Raw genomic sequence first — 14457 nt, forward strand, 5'->3', positions numbered from 1 at the left:
ATTCCAATCCAACCAGATTGATCCGTCTGAGATTTACTTTCATTTATCTATTTACTATAACATAAAAACATGTAAATTAAGTGTAATCACAGTTGTGTGTTAATCGTTTACACTTGATTATCCTGAAGAAATCCAAGGATCTGGAAAAGTTTGGGATGAAGATGATCTGGATCCACTTCAGGTCAGAAAATCGGATCCAATCGGATTGTTCAGAATGAACCAAAATTCACTTGGAATCAAATCTGTACGGTGGCCCAGAAGGGACCACAAATCATGATATGAATCCAATTATAGTTCAATAATAATCAGTAGACCACTAATGAAGAAACAGATAAAAAAAGGAAATTCAAAAACGTAAAGTGATGAAACTATCTCACCTGGGACTAAACTAAAACTCACCTAGATGTAAAAAGGAAAATGGTTTTTGGCCAGACTTGACAAAAAGTTTAAAAACAGATTGTCTAACAATAGACCACACATAATATCAGTTTATTTGGTGTTTTTATTTTAACAAACTCCTTTCATTTTCATTATTTTAATGTGATCATAAATCAACAGTTTCTCTGCGTTTGGGCGTCAAATCAAACCACCAACTTTGTACCAAATCAACCATATTTTTTATTTTATAAAATCAAAACCAGCTTTTTGATCCTGTGGACTGTTGACTGATTTAATTTACAAACGGATGGACTTTAAGTGAGATCTGACTTCCGCTACGTCACTTCCTTTAAACAAAAATGGCGATCGTTGCTGTTGCTGCTTGAATGCTTCGTTTTGTTTGTTTTTGTTGTTGTTTGTGTGGCCTTTCGTCAACATGAAGCTGCTTCCGGTTCCGCTCTAATCCCCGCAGGTTCTGACGGTACCGAAGCTCTTTTCTCCAGACGTGAAATTCTTTCTTTTTGTGTCTGCGGCTCCGTTTCCCTCAGACCGAATGATTCCTGTCAACATTTGAAGTTTATTAAGGGAATGCGCGGGAAGCACGCGCGCTCATAAACGCAGGATGTTCCGGTTGTGTGGCGGGTTCTTCTGATGGGAATGTAGCGTGAGGCGCATCTTTATCAGCCAATCACAGAGCAGCTCGAGACACCACAAGAGCAGAGGGTTGCTGAGGTAAAATCATAACGAACCTTCTCTGTGACAACACCTGGAACAGGTCCACCTGCACACCTGGAACAGGTCCACCTGAACACCTGGAACAGGTCCACCTGCACACCTGGAACAGGTCCACCTGCACACCTGGAACAGGTCCACCTGAACACCTGGAACAGGTCCACCTGCACACCTGGAACAGGTCCACCTGAACACCTGGAACAGGTCCACCTGCACACCTGGAACAGGTCCACCTGAACACCTGGAACAGGTTCCCCACCTCTCTGTTCTTCTGCAGCAGTCCAGGTCGCTCTGTTCTCCCTCCTTCATGCTCAGAACCAAATCTTGGTAAGCATCCCCTCTGGCAGGTCTGGTCCTGGTCTGATCCAGGTCTGATCCAGGCTTTGTACTGGTCTGATCCAGGTTTGGTATGGTTGGTACTCTGGTACAGTTCACTTCAGTGGGAACGCAGGGGGACTTTCCACAGAGAGGAGGAGAACCAAACGGAGGAGGTGCTGTAAGCTCCGTGTGTTTGGAGGAGAACCAAACAGCCACAGCGAGAGTCCAAAGAAGCAGGAACCCTGAAGGAGTTTGGAAATGCATGCTGGGTAAAGGAGGAGCAGTGAGGAGCGGCAAGAACTCCTTCAGAGGTGATCCTCAGAGGACCAGAGGCTCTTCTTCTTCCTGACATTTTCAGACAGTAGCGTGGTTGAGTCCGCATCAGTGGGTGAAGGTTCTCCTCAGTGGGTGAGGGTTCTCCTCAGTGGGTGAAGGTTCTCCTCAGTGGGTGAGGGTTCTCCTCAGATGGTGAAGGTTCTCCTCAGTGGGTGAGGGTTTTCCTCAGTGGGATGAGGTTCTCCTCAGTGCGTGAGGGTTCTCCTCAGATGGTGAAGGTTCTCCTCAGTGGTAGAAGGTTCTCCTCAGTGGGTGAGGGTTTTCCTCAGTGGGTGAAGGTTCTCCTCAGTGCGTGAGGGTTCTCCTCAGTGGGTGAAGGTTCTCCTCAGTGGGTGAAGGTTCTCCTCAGTGGTAGAAGGTTCTCCTCAGTGGGTGAGGGTTTTCCTCAGTGGGTGAAGGTTCTCCTCAGTGCGTGAGGGTTCTCCTCAGATGGTGAAGGTTCTCCTCAGTGGTAGAAGGTTCTCCTCAGTGGGTGAGGGTTCTCCTCAGATGGTGAAGGTTCTCCTCAGTGGTAGAAGGTTCTCCTCAGTGGGTGAGGGTTTTCCTCAGTGGGATGAGGTTCTCCTCAGTGGGTGAAGGTTCTCCTCAGTGGTAGAAGGTTCTCCTCAGTGGGTGAGGGTTTTCCTCAGTGGGTGAAGGTTCTCCTCAGTGCGTGAGGGTTCTCCTCAGATGGTGAAGGTTCTCCTCAGTGGTAGAAGGTTCTCCTCAGTGCGTGAGGGTTCTCCTCAGATGGTGAAGGTTCTCCTCAGTGGGTGAGGGTTCTCCTCAGTGGGTGAAGGTTCTCCTCAGTGCGTGAGGGTTCTCCTCAGATGGTGAAGGTTCTCCTCAGTGGTAGAAGGTTCTCCTCAGTGGGTGAAGGTTCTCCTCAGTGGGTGAAGGTTCTCTTCAGTGCGTGAGGGTTCTCCTCAGATGGTGAAGGTTCTCCTCAGATGGTGAAGGTTCTCCTCAGATGGTGAAGGTTCTCCTCAGTGGGTGAGGGTTCTCCTCAGTGGGAGAAGGTTCTCCTCAGTGGGTGAGGGTTCTCCTCAGTGTGAGAAGGTTCTCCTCAGTGGGTGAAGGTTCTCCTCAGATGGTGAAGGTTCTCCTCAGTGGTAGAAGGCTCTCCTCAGTGGGTGAGGGTTCTCCTCAGTGGGAGAAGGTTCTCCTCAGTGGGTGAGGGTTCTCCTCAGTGGGTGAAGTTCTCCTCCTCTTCAGTTTTTAAGTCCCAGACAGGAAGTAGTAGAGAGCCGTAAACTTAAGGCTGATGGTTCCTAAAGTCAGGCCGGGTGGGTCTACGTTGTCCTAAAGCAGAAATTCTCCATGTCTGGTTCAGACTAAAGGATCTTACGTCAGACTCATGGCAGTAATAGATTACTTCTGCTATTACTAAGTACACTTGAGTCACTTTCGTTACATTTTTTGGCTAAAGTATTAATGTTCAGATTAAGCGGAGCCGTTTTTTTGTCATCTGGTCTGAAGCTTGACCTCTGGACCAGGGGGGTATTCCAGAAGGCCCGTTTAAACTCCTCTGACTTTAAGCCTGAACTCTGGCTGAAATCCTCCTGAACTTGCTTACTCTGGGTATGTCGGTTCCAAGAGACCGGATATGAGTTGGCGTCATTACGCTCCACTTGGTAACCCTGGGTTAACGCACGTGCACAGCAGGTACATAAAGACATTCTCAATGGATCGCCGATTTAAGGAGTCACCATGGAAACGTGTGGAGAAAAAGAACAGACAAAGTAAACGCACGAGTTTCTGATCTTATTTCTATTTTCATTGTGACGCATAAATATATGTAACTTATAAAACTTAAATTCATTCAATTGGTAACAAGTAATTGGGTTAAATTTATTCAACCTAATTTCTTACGTCTATCCAACTCCGTGTTTATACAACAGAAATTTACATATTTATCTAACTAAATGTCATTTTACTCCAATTCAATTAAATGTTTTTCCATCTTCATTTATTGTACTTCTTGAACTCTCAGATGTCTATATTTGAGCCTGCAGATATTCTCATATTTATAACAATAAAATGAATAATCTAGTTTGGATTTATAATATATATCATGTATTTTATTATTATGACTGACTGTGACTTCAATTCTTATTCAGTACTGTTGCACTAGTGGTGCTATATAAACTCATCCTCCTCTCCCTCCCTCTCACTCATGGTGCAGAAAGAATTAAACATAGGACAAAATAACTAGACAAAACACAGTAAAACAGCTAAACAACTAAACACATTTGGTCAAAAAGCCACACTTGAACCCAAATCCGTCCAGACAGGCTAAGGGAATGGTATCCCAGAATCCCTTGCGGTGCCGATCTAACAGCAGCATCAAAGTTACACCTACTTATTTGAATTAATTTGAATGAAAGTAAAATAAATTTCTGAAAACTACGTGTTATTTTTAAGCTGACTTAACAAAAAAAGATTTATCTTAACTGAAACAAATAATTAAGTTAGATCAAAGTAATAAGTTTCTCTTTCCAACATCCATATGTGGTCTTATCACCCTCTCACGGTGGAAAAAGTATTATCTGAGCTTCTTCATCCACTAAATCATCTTCAAATGGACACGCCATGCTGCTTCACCTCTCTGAAAACAAACTAACCTTCAACTAAACCTGCTCCAGACCAGGTTATGTTCAGAGCATGAGTTGCTATGGCAACTTGACCTACCCTGAAACATACCTCCATTTCTGGAACTGAAAGCTGAGGTTATCAACTTCCTTAGCCTCAAACTTACCCTGATAACTAGCATAACCTGCTTTCTGGGATACCCCCCTGCTGGTCTGGAGGTCTGGAGGCCTCAGGTCAGAGTTTATGTTTGAAACACGGGGAGCTGAGGGGCGTCCTCAGATGGACTCGTCCCGACCAATCAGGTCCACTACTCGGTTCTGGGGGTTCTGGTTAAACGTTTCAGAAGGTCAGCTGCCGTGTGGACCAGAACCAAATGTCTCTCCGTCCCACACACACGTTGTCCTCTTCTCGTCTGTGTTTAGGTCTTCAGCATGAGCAGCCGCCGGAAGAGGGCCCCCCCCGTGAGGGTGGACGAGGCGGCCAAACGGGGGCTGGACTGGGACATGTTGGAGGACCGCAGGAAGGAGGTGGAAGAGGAGCAGACCCCATCCTGCTCCCGGCCTTTCGGGGACCCTCGTGCCAGCAGTTCCTTCCCCAGCGGTGTAGAGGCTTTCTGCGCGCCCCCCCTCCGGGTTTCAGACCAGCGTCCCGGCCCGTCTGCGGACAGCGGCCCTTGCTCCGCCTCCTTGGCGCTGTCTGTCCTGCCGGCTCCGAGGCTCGCCCACGTCTGGAAGGCTCTCCTTGGGGAGTTCCGAGTGCGGCCGGCTCGGCCCCCACCCGACTGGGAGCAGACGGCGTTCACGCTGCGCCGGACAGGGGGGCAGCTCTGCCTCAGCTACAGCACCGAGGAGCAGCCGTGGAGCCCGGGGGGGGACAGCTGCCCCTCGGAGGCCGGCCTCAGCGGGATCTCCCTGGAGGAGCTGGACTGGCTGCAGAGGAGGCGCGCGGTGCAGCTGCTCCACCAGGCGGACGCTCCGGCGTTCAAGGTGGACCCGTCACTTCCTGGTTCTGTGATGACTCAGCGTTTCAGTCGGATCTGTGAGAGGATCCTGTTTAGTGAAGTCGCTTCACGTTAGGAGCTTTTCTCCTGCAGGAGGTGTCAGGGATCTTCAGTTAGCATAGATTAGCACACATTAGCACGGGTCCTCAGCCTTTAGCCCTTCGATCTGCTGCTTTTTCATTTACAGATCGATTATTTATTTTTTCTAAATGCGGCAGAAGAAAATCTTTTAGGACGTTTTAAAGTTCCGATCATCCTCTGATCTATCGTAAAGTGTTCCCAGTGATCGTTTCTTGGAGAAGATGTTTTTTTTAACCAAAAGTTCAAAAACCTGTGTGGTGGTTTTCTAGGACATAGTGTCTGCAGAGCGGCAGGAGTTCATCAGAAACTCCCCTCTGAGTCTGACTGCTGGCGCAGAGCAACCCCGCCCCCTCTTCCCATAACTGAGAGCCCTCCCACTAGCTTACAGCCCCTCACAACCCAACGTTAGCGGTGCAACAAAAACAGCGATCAACATCCATCCGCCCGTCCGGTTCTGATCCAGATTCCAGCTCAGACGTTCTATTGGTCTGCAGGTGGAGGATCAGAAAGGGGCGGGGCAGTAGGACTATAGCCCAGCCCAGCGTCTACATCACAAAGACGATCTTTTTCAAATCTTGAATGAAGGTTTAGACTCAGAAATGCAGTTTTTATTTTATTCTTATTTGTCCTCCATCATCAGAAAAAACAAGAAGACGTTAAAACATCAAAAACACAATTTTCATCAAATGTTGTTTTGTTGAAGTTCTTCACTGAAGCAGATGTGAACTAGTCCACTTCTGCCCCACAGGTGGGGATCTACCTGTTGGAATCCGGACTGGGACATCCCGAGTTCCTCAGTGAGGGCAGCGCTCGTCTGAAAAAGGCCAACCAGCTCCTGCAGAAGTTAATGGAGTATTTTTACGACTTCATCATTCCAGGTGAGTGGCTGCACCTTACAGGTAATGTTTGAGCGCCGAGTCCCGACGCTGAGCGGCGGGCGGCTTCGTTTGAGCGCAGAGGTTGTGGAGAACAGCGAGGAGGAGTGCGACACTGACCTGGAGAGGCAGAACGTGGAGGAGCTCTACGACTACGTCCGACACGTGCATCAGAGCGAGAGCCAGCAGGCGGCGTGGGGCGTCCAGCACAAGGCTCTGATCCCGGTGCTGAGGCTCTACCAGAGCCAGGCCGTCAACTGGATGCTGAGGAGGGAGAAGCACAGGAGCTGTGCTCCGAAAGGTACCGAGCTGCTCCAGATCCCCTCCTCCCTGCTCCTCCTCTTCCCGCCGGCGCTCAAACGGCGGCCTCCGCTCTGTTTGCAGATCCATCGCTGCATTTCCTCTGGAGGGAGCTGCTCACTTTGTGTGGAAAGAAGTTGTTTTACAATCCTTTTACGGGCTGGTAAGACCACCAACAAAACACTGACGGGTTACAGACTAAAGACAGACAAACCAGAGAAGAGCTCCGCCCCCAATCTAGAATGTAAAGTTCACGAGGAAGCAGGAGAAGAGCTCTGTAGAAAAACAGGGACCTTTGAGCTCTTATAAAATAAAAACGCCCCAAACACACCTCATGCAGGTAATGAGGGGCAGCTGGGCGGGGCTTAGAAAAAGCACAGCTGGAACGGAGGGAATAACCGCCGTTTCTGAAGGTGTTCACGTTGATGCTGAAGGTTCCCGCCGTCCTGTTCTTTCAGTTTAATGCGGGAATTCCCGCTGAGCGGGATCGAGTGGCCCGGCGGGATCCTGGCCGATGAGATGGGGCTGGGGAAGACGGTGGAGGTTCTGGCGCTCATCCTGTCCCACAGCCGGCAGGACGTGGAGCAGGAGGCCCTCACCCTGCCGGCGGTGAGGAGCAGCAGCTCCAGATTCCAAAGTGTGACGGACAAACAATGATCCTTCGTGTTGTTTTTCAGGGAAAGACTGTGAATTACTTTGTCCCTCCTCCTCCTCTGGAGAGGAAGGAGGCTCTACCCTGCAGGTCTGCCGTCCCGCCCAGAGTCAAAGTGTCCCATCCCAGTACGTTGGCGAGCGTCTCACACCGCCCTCGCTGCCGACCCTCGCTGACGTTCTCCTGTGAAACTGCTTCTTCTGCAGCCGTGCGCGCCATGCTGGTCACCGCCATCAAGGAGATGCGATCTGGCAAAGGCGCCTCCATCAACGCCGTCTTCACCTACATCCGCGCCACGTACGGCTACGACCTCCTGAAGAACCGCAACCACATCAAAAAGACTCTGGCCAAGCTGATCAGCGAGGACATGGTGGAGCAGGTCAAAGGTCGCGGGCTGGCAGGCTCCTTCCGGCTGGGAAAGAACCACAAAGAAACACAGAAAATGTTAGCAGCCGCGTCCAGATCCGTAAGAAGAACTCTTGTAATCCTGAAAATCCCGGTTTGATGCTTAGTCAGAGTTCAGACGCCGTCTGTCCTCAGCAGACGTCCAAACACGCCGACAGCACGCCCAGGAAGACCTCGCAGAGACGGGCCAAGGAGAAGGCCGAAGCCGCTCTGCACAGCGCCCTCTCTGAAGACCTGACCGACGACTGCCCTGCTGCAGAGCGACCAGAGGGGCGGGCCGGAGCTCTTCGGGGGGAGGAGCCGTGTGCCGCGCTCCGCCCCCCTGCGGCCTCCGCGCAGACGCGTTCAGAGGAGAGCCGGGCAGACCTGCAAAGGAGGTCGAGTGTGGAGGAGGAGTCAGAGGGTGGAGGAGGAGCTGCAGAGCTGGGCTCGCAGGAGGAGACCCCCACCAGAGCGTCCATCACCCCCTTCAACACCCCCGATTACCGCTTCGAGTGCATCTGCGGGGAGTTGGGCATCGTGGACTGCAAGGCGCGCGTGCAGTGCATGAACTGCCAGCTGTGGCAGCACGCCGACTGCGTCAACTACAAGGCGGAGAGCCGCTCCACCACGCCCTTCTACTGCCCCCACTGCCTGGTGGCCATGACGCCCGTCTCCACCGGCGCCACGCTCATCATCTCCCCCAGCTCCATCTGCCACCAGTGGGTGGAGGAGATCAACCGGCACATCAGGTCCGCCTCCCTGCGCGTGCTGGTGAGGAGGCGTGTCCCGTGAAACACGGGGGGGGGGGACTGCAGAGGCGCCCGTGTCCCCGCCCACAAGACAGCAAACAAATGAGTGACGTGGCCCTTTCCTCTGCAGGTGTACCAGGGCGTGAAGAAGCACGGCTTCATCCAGCCGCACGTGCTGGCCCAGCAGGACGTGGTCATCACCACCTACGACGTCCTGCGCTCCGAGCTCAACTACATCGACATCCCCCACAGCAACAGCAGAGACGGCCGCCGCTTCCGCAACCAGAAGCGCTACATGGCCGTCCCCAGCCCTCTAGTGGCCGTGGAGTGGTGGCGCGTCTGTTTGGACGAGGCTCAGATGGTGGAGTGTCCCACAGCCAAGGTGAGCTGGCCTCCGGGGGGTGTGTGTGTGTGTGTGTGTGTGTTACCCCGGGGGGGTGTTTCGCTAACGTCTGCTTCCTGTGCAGGCGGCAGAGATGGCGCTGCGTCTGGCGTCTGTCAACCGCTGGTGCGTCAGTGGGACGCCGGTCCAGAGAGGCCTGGAAGGTAAAGTGCAGAAAACAAAGGTTAGAGCGGCGGTGAAGCCCTCGACCGCCACGTTTCTGGCCGCTCATCTGAAGGCCATGTTTGGCAGATCTCTACGGCCTGGTGCTCTTCCTCGGGGTCGACCCGTACTGGGTGAAACACTGGTGGGACCAGCTGCTGTACCGGCCCTATCGCCGTGGAAACACCGAGCCGCTCTACAGCGTCATCGCTCAGATTCTGTGGCGCTCGGCCAAGAAAGATGTCATCGATCAGGTAGGAAAACCGATCCCTGTCATTTAGAAAGGAAGTACATCTGAAAGCTGCACTGCAGACAGTTTCCAGCTGTTTAAACCCCCAGAAATATCACTGATCCTTTTTATTTTTCATTCATTTTTATTTTTTGAATAGTATTTTTTCTGTTGTTTGTTCTTTATCTTTTTTATCATTCATGTCTCTTTTCTTGTCAGTTGTTTACATCTCTTTTTTTGGGTTGATATTGCTGCGTTTCTGTCGTCCGGTCAGATCCAGATCCCCCCCCAGACGGAGGAGGTGCACTGGCTGCACTTCTCCCCCGTCGAGGGTCACTTCTATCACCGCCAGCACGAGGTCTGCTCGCGGGACGCTCTGGTCAAACTCCGGAAGATCTCCGACTGGAGCCTGAAGCTGGGGAGCCTGGACCGCCGCACCGTCGACAGCATCCTGTATCCGCTGCTGCGGCTGCGGCAGGCCTGCTGCCACCCCCAGGCTGTGAGGGGGGAGTTCCTGCCTCTGCAGAAAAGGTAGGCGTAGGGGCGGGGCTTCCTCACATTAACCAGCGGTGAAGGCCAGCTCCGCCCACACCTGTGGTCATTGGAGCGGGAGGCGTCACTCAGAGGGTTCTCCCCCTCCCCCCCAGCACCATGACGATGGAGGAGCTCCTGAAGTCCCTGCAGAAGAAGTGCCGGGTGGAGTGTGAGGAGGCGCACAGACAGCTGGTGTGCGCTCTGAACGGTCTGGCTGGCATCCACATCATCAGAGGTGACCCCTCGGCTCCGTCGCCTCAAGACCTCCTCTCTGTGCGGCGCTCCTCACGAGCCTCTCCTTCCTCTGCAGGCGAGTTTGTGGAGGCGGCAGAGATGTACAGGGAGGTGCTGCGCTCCTCAGAGGAGCACAAAGACCGGCTGAAGACGGACTCCCTTCAGGTGAGGAGGAGGTCTTCACAAACCCGCCAACATCCTCACGGGGGCTCCTGCAGTCAAACGGCTCGTCTCTTCGCAGAGGCTTCACGCCACCCACAACCTGATGGAGCTGCTGAGTGCAAAGCATTCTGGGATTCCCCCGACCCTGAGGGACGACCGGCTGAGCCAAGAGGTCAGGAGGGGTTTTTGCAGCTCCTTCCTCCGCCCCTTTCCCCGTCAGGGCTGCATTGAGCTGCTGTGTGTCTGCAGGCGGAGCAGCTGCGCCAACACTACATGACCAAATACGACTCGGAGGTGGCCGACGCCCATCAGGCCCTGCAGCCGGTGCTGCAGAACATCAAAGAGCTGAAACGGCAGGTGGGAACATCATCATTATGGAGCTCTGTCTGCGGGGTGGTTTGGGGGGGTCACTCAGTCCAGTTCTCAACTTTAGAGGCCGGCTGGTCAGAGCATGACTGAATTCTCCATCAGGTCAATCTGAGTTCTCCATGGTGGCTGGATGTAATCCAGAGAGCCAACCGCTGCGCCACAGCCGACGATCTGGTGTCGCGGGTCAAGAACGAGCTAACGTCCAGCTACAAGCAGCAGGCCAACAAGCTCTCCATGGCAGAAAAGTAAGATCCACCCGTGTTGGTGGGGGTGGCGGGGGTCCGGCTAACACAAAGCTGGTGTCCTGCAGGTTTCGTGACGCCTCCGGCCTGCAGTTTCTGCTCACCACACAAATGCAGGACCTGCTGAAGTCGCAGCAGACGGTGCGAGATGCAGTGAAGCGTCTGGAAGGTCCGGCGTCTAAGGAGGTCATCGAGGAGGCCACCGTCTGCCACCTCCGGCCCATGCGACTCCCCCTCAACAAGTGAGGCCCGCTTTCTGCGGCCAACGCCTGCCACGCCGACCTCCTCTCAACCCGTCTCGCTTGTGTTCTGACTTTCTGACTCCGCAGCTGCGTGTTCTGCAAAGCAGACGAGCTTTTCACCGACTACGAGTCCAAACTGTTCGCTCACACGTGAGTCGCTGCTCTCCTCGCTCCTCCGGGCTTCTGTGTGGTTGGTGAGGCTGACCCCGACCATCCTCTGACAGCGTGAAAGGTCAGACGGCCATCTTTGAAGAAATGATCGAGGACGAAGAGGGGCTGATGGACGACCGCCTCCCCACCACCAGCCGCGGCCTGTGGGCCGCCAGCGAGACCGAGCGCACCCTGAAGGCCATCCTGTCATTTGCCAAAAGCCGGCGCATGGCCCCGGAGCTGGTGGAGGAGGGGAACACCTTCATGGATCTGTTTGAGAACTGGAAGAAGGAGTACAAGGTCGGTGCAAAAACACCAGAGACCACGAGGTTGAGCCAAAACATTCATGATGTAGAGACGGATGAACAAACCAAGACTCAAAGGTTTGGACGCATCTGAGCAAGTGTCCGACCATCAGGACGCGTCAGTTCCAAACATTCGTTTGTCATTGGTTCACGAGGCGTCTTCAGAAAAGCAGTCAGCCCTGCAGGACCCCCAAATAAAAGCAGCGTGTTTGTGCTGCGAACGGGAAAGCCTCACTTGTTAGTGACGTCAGTCTGAAAGGGCGTTTGGTCTGACAGCAGGAGAGCATCCTGGGAAAATGAGGCACGCAGCCACAGAAAGTAATCCTGTTTAAAGTGTGGTGCAGAAAAAGGGTCTCAGTAACCACTTTGGTCCAAGATGGCAGCCCTCATGCAGGCAGGAAGCCTTAGCGCCCCCACATGAGCAGCTGCTGACACTGCATCACTTCCTGGCTGACAACAAGCAAACACAAAGGCTTAATGACTTTAGGTTTCCATAGCAACGTGAAGCTTGTCTGTCTGCTCAGGTGCTGCACGAGTACTGGATGGTGTTGCGTAACCACGTGTCGGCCATCGACGAGCTGGGCATGGCCACGGAAAGGCTGCGCGTGCGTCTGCCGGACGAGCCCAAACCCAAACTCCTGCACATCATCGAACCGCACGAGGTCCGTCCCGACGCCGCGCCCGGGTGTCTGCTGAGGCGTTGGGGCTGAAGCTGTTCCTCTGCCTGCAGGTGGAGCAGAACCGGGTCAAGCTTCTGAACGACCAGGCGGTGGCCAAGTCTCAGCTGCAGAAGAAGCTGGGACAGTTTCTGTACCTCACCAACCTGGAGAAGGTAACGCCGCTACACGGAGAGCCGTGACATCTGTGCCGGAACTGAACCCCAAACCCTTCTTCTTCAAGTCCCAGGACAAGTCTACGGGCGGGCTGAACCCAGAACCATGTCCCATCTGTGCCCGGCCTCTGGGCCAGGAGGTGAGTCTTCCTCCAACCTCCTCCTAGCTCTGCAGCGCCGCCGCCTCCCTGACCCTCTCCGCCCTGCAGTGGGCGGTGCTGACCTGCGGCCACTGCTTCTGCAACGAGTGCATCTCCATCATCGTGGAGCAGTACAGCGTGGGCTCGCGGCGCCGAGCCATCAAATGTGCCATCTGCAGGCAGACCACGTCCCACGCCGAAATCTCCTACGTGTTCACCACGCAGTCCAGCAGCCAGGACCAAGACATCCCTGTGAAGGTCAGCCCCCGCCGGCCCCCACTGGCCCCCGCAGGGCGGAGCTTCCATCACATCCCAGAATGTTCTGTTCTCCGCTTTTAGGGGAGCCACTCCACCAAGGTGGAGGCTGTGGTGAGGACGCTGAAGAGGATCCAGATACGGGATCCCGGAGCCAAGTGTCTGGTCTTCTCCACGGTAAGCGCTCCGTCTGCTCAGCTTGGCTTCGGGCTGCGGGTTCGGGTCTGACCGGCTGCTCTCTGGTTCTGAACAGTGGCAGAGCGTTCTGGACATCATCGCCAAGGCCTTGTTCGACAACAGCCTGGAGTTCTCCCAAATTAACGGGATTCACAAGTTCCAGGTGGGTCTGAGCTCCGCCTGGGACGCTGCTGGGTGGTCTTCTGCGCTCACGGCGTCTGACGGGAACCACGGTTCTGTTCCAGGAGAACCTGAGCTCCTTCAAGTACGAGGAGAAGATCAACATCCTCCTCCTCCCTCTCCACACCGGCTCCAACGGGCTGAACATCATCGAGGCGACCCACGTCCTGCTGGTGGAGCCCATCCTGAACCCCGCCCACGAGCTCCAGGCCATCGGCCGAGTCCACCGGATCGGCCAGACCAAGTCAGAACCGTTCCTGCTTCTATTCTAACGATCGGTAGCCGGCGTGACCCAAAGGCTCATCAGAGCAGAGAGGGTGCTCTCAAACGTCCAGTTAGATCAGGAGGTCAGGGTCAAAGGTTAGAGTCTGCAGGACCTCTGATCACATTCCTCTGCTCTGAAGAGCTGCAGCACTTTCAGAATCTGTTCCTGAGCAGCGTGACCTTCAGTCTGACAGCACGGAAACGGTTTCCTCCAGCTCTATGGTGTGAACCGTTGAATCAGGACAAAAGCTCTTCAGAGGAGCAGTGCCCCCCTCCCTCAGCAGTGGTTTATTATAGCCCATACTAGAAAACATGAAGTGGGTCAGGAGGCCAACAACGGGTGATTCTGACCCAGCCGGTTCTGTGTTTGCAGGCCGACGTTCGTCCACAGATTCCTCATCAAGTCCACCATTGAGGAGCGGATGCAGGCCATGCTGAAGACGCAGGAAAAGAGGTGTGAGCCCCCCCATGACACCGTTTACACAGCCACCGTATGTGTTACCCAGCTGTAGGGAGACAGAAGATGACCCCCATCTGGCTCTGTTCTGAGACGGAGCCCCCTCCTCACTGGCTGTCATGTTCTCTTCCTCCTGACCTTTGAAGGAACCGGTTCTCTGACTGTAATGAGAACCGCTGCAGCCGTCTCCGGGTTCCTCTTTGTGATGTGGGTTCTCTGCCTTGCAGTCACAGCAGCGCCGCCATGAAGCACTCGGAGGCCGCCGTCCTGACCGTGGCCGACCTGGCGGACCTGTTCACCGAAGACGCAGAGGCTCTGGAGTGAAACCGTTTGATGGACAGCAGCTGAGAGGATGAGGACCAGCAGAACCGTCCCTGAAGGTTCTGGAGTCTCCGCGTGGACCCTGAGGAGCAGGACCAGATCTGCTGCGTCAGAATGACAGGCGTGACCCCGGCTGACCCCCGAGGACTGTTTCTAGCTCAGTTAGCTCGCTGCTCTTTATTTATTGAATAAATGGAGACACGTCTTTTACAAATCTGTCTACCCTCTTTGGGTTTGGGGTCCGGACTCAACTCAGAGGGAGTGGGGGGGTTTACAGTCGGCCCCCCACCACTCCCTTTCCCGGGATTCCCGCACCAGTTAAGGTTTTAAAGCTCCCGAACAAAAGGGGACGGTTCCCGCCCTCACGGTTACCAGGCGTCGGGCGCAGCTGGAAGGTGTTTACCCGGTCGGCATCCCTGTGGTGGGAGGGGCCCTGTGGTG

General features: G+C 54.0%; 1 protein-coding gene across 7 annotated transcripts; it reads left to right on the forward strand.

Moving 5' to 3' along the window:
• The first annotated feature begins 711 nt into the window (after positions 1–711).
• Positions 712–14230, forward strand: shprh (SNF2 histone linker PHD RING helicase). Of its 7 annotated transcripts, none has more exons than XM_023951996.1 (29): positions 712–1437; positions 1541–1739; positions 4758–5321; positions 6165–6294; positions 6374–6592; positions 6676–6754; positions 7050–7200; positions 7269–7709; positions 7784–8401; positions 8510–8761; positions 8847–8925; positions 9014–9177; positions 9427–9683; positions 9800–10085; positions 10162–10254; positions 10332–10439; positions 10554–10696; positions 10762–10935; positions 11023–11085; positions 11160–11385; positions 11915–12052; positions 12121–12222; positions 12291–12362; positions 12432–12620; positions 12702–12794; positions 12871–12957; positions 13040–13218; positions 13612–13692; positions 13923–14230. In XM_023951996.1, exons 3-29 carry the CDS (start codon positions 4767–4769, stop codon positions 14017–14019), a joined length of 5076 nt encoding a protein of 1691 aa, XP_023807764.1. In that variant the 5' UTR covers positions 712–1437; positions 1541–1739; positions 4758–4766; the 3' UTR covers positions 14020–14230. The 7 variants fall into 7 exon arrangements, with proteins under 7 accessions (XP_023807764.1, XP_023807769.1, XP_023807770.1 ...); XM_023952001.1 differs by lacking the exon at positions 1541–1739 and having other exon boundaries at positions 9800–9921; positions 9997–10085; XM_023952002.1 differs by lacking the exon at positions 1541–1739 and having other exon boundaries at positions 7269–7371; positions 7450–7709.
• The last annotated feature ends 227 nt before the right edge of the window (positions 14231–14457 follow it).

The sequence above is a fragment of the Oryzias latipes genome, chromosome 22 (assembly GCF_002234675.1).
Source record: "Oryzias latipes chromosome 22, ASM223467v1".
NCBI lineage: Eukaryota > Metazoa > Chordata > Actinopteri > Beloniformes > Adrianichthyidae > Oryzias > Oryzias latipes.

Excerpts from the sequence above, each read along its gene's own strand:
- shprh (XM_023951996.1), top strand. The coding sequence starts at position 4,767 with ATGAGCAGCCGCCGGAAGAGGGCCCCCCCCGTGAGGGTGGACGAGGCG. Across the intron at positions 5,322-6,164 it reads CGGACGCTCCGGCGTTCAAG|GTGGGGATCTACCTGTTGGA; the intron begins GTGGACCCGTCA and ends TCTGCCCCACAG. Across the intron at positions 12,053-12,120 it reads ACATCATCGAACCGCACGAG|GTGGAGCAGAACCGGGTCAA; the intron begins GTCCGTCCCGAC and ends CTCTGCCTGCAG.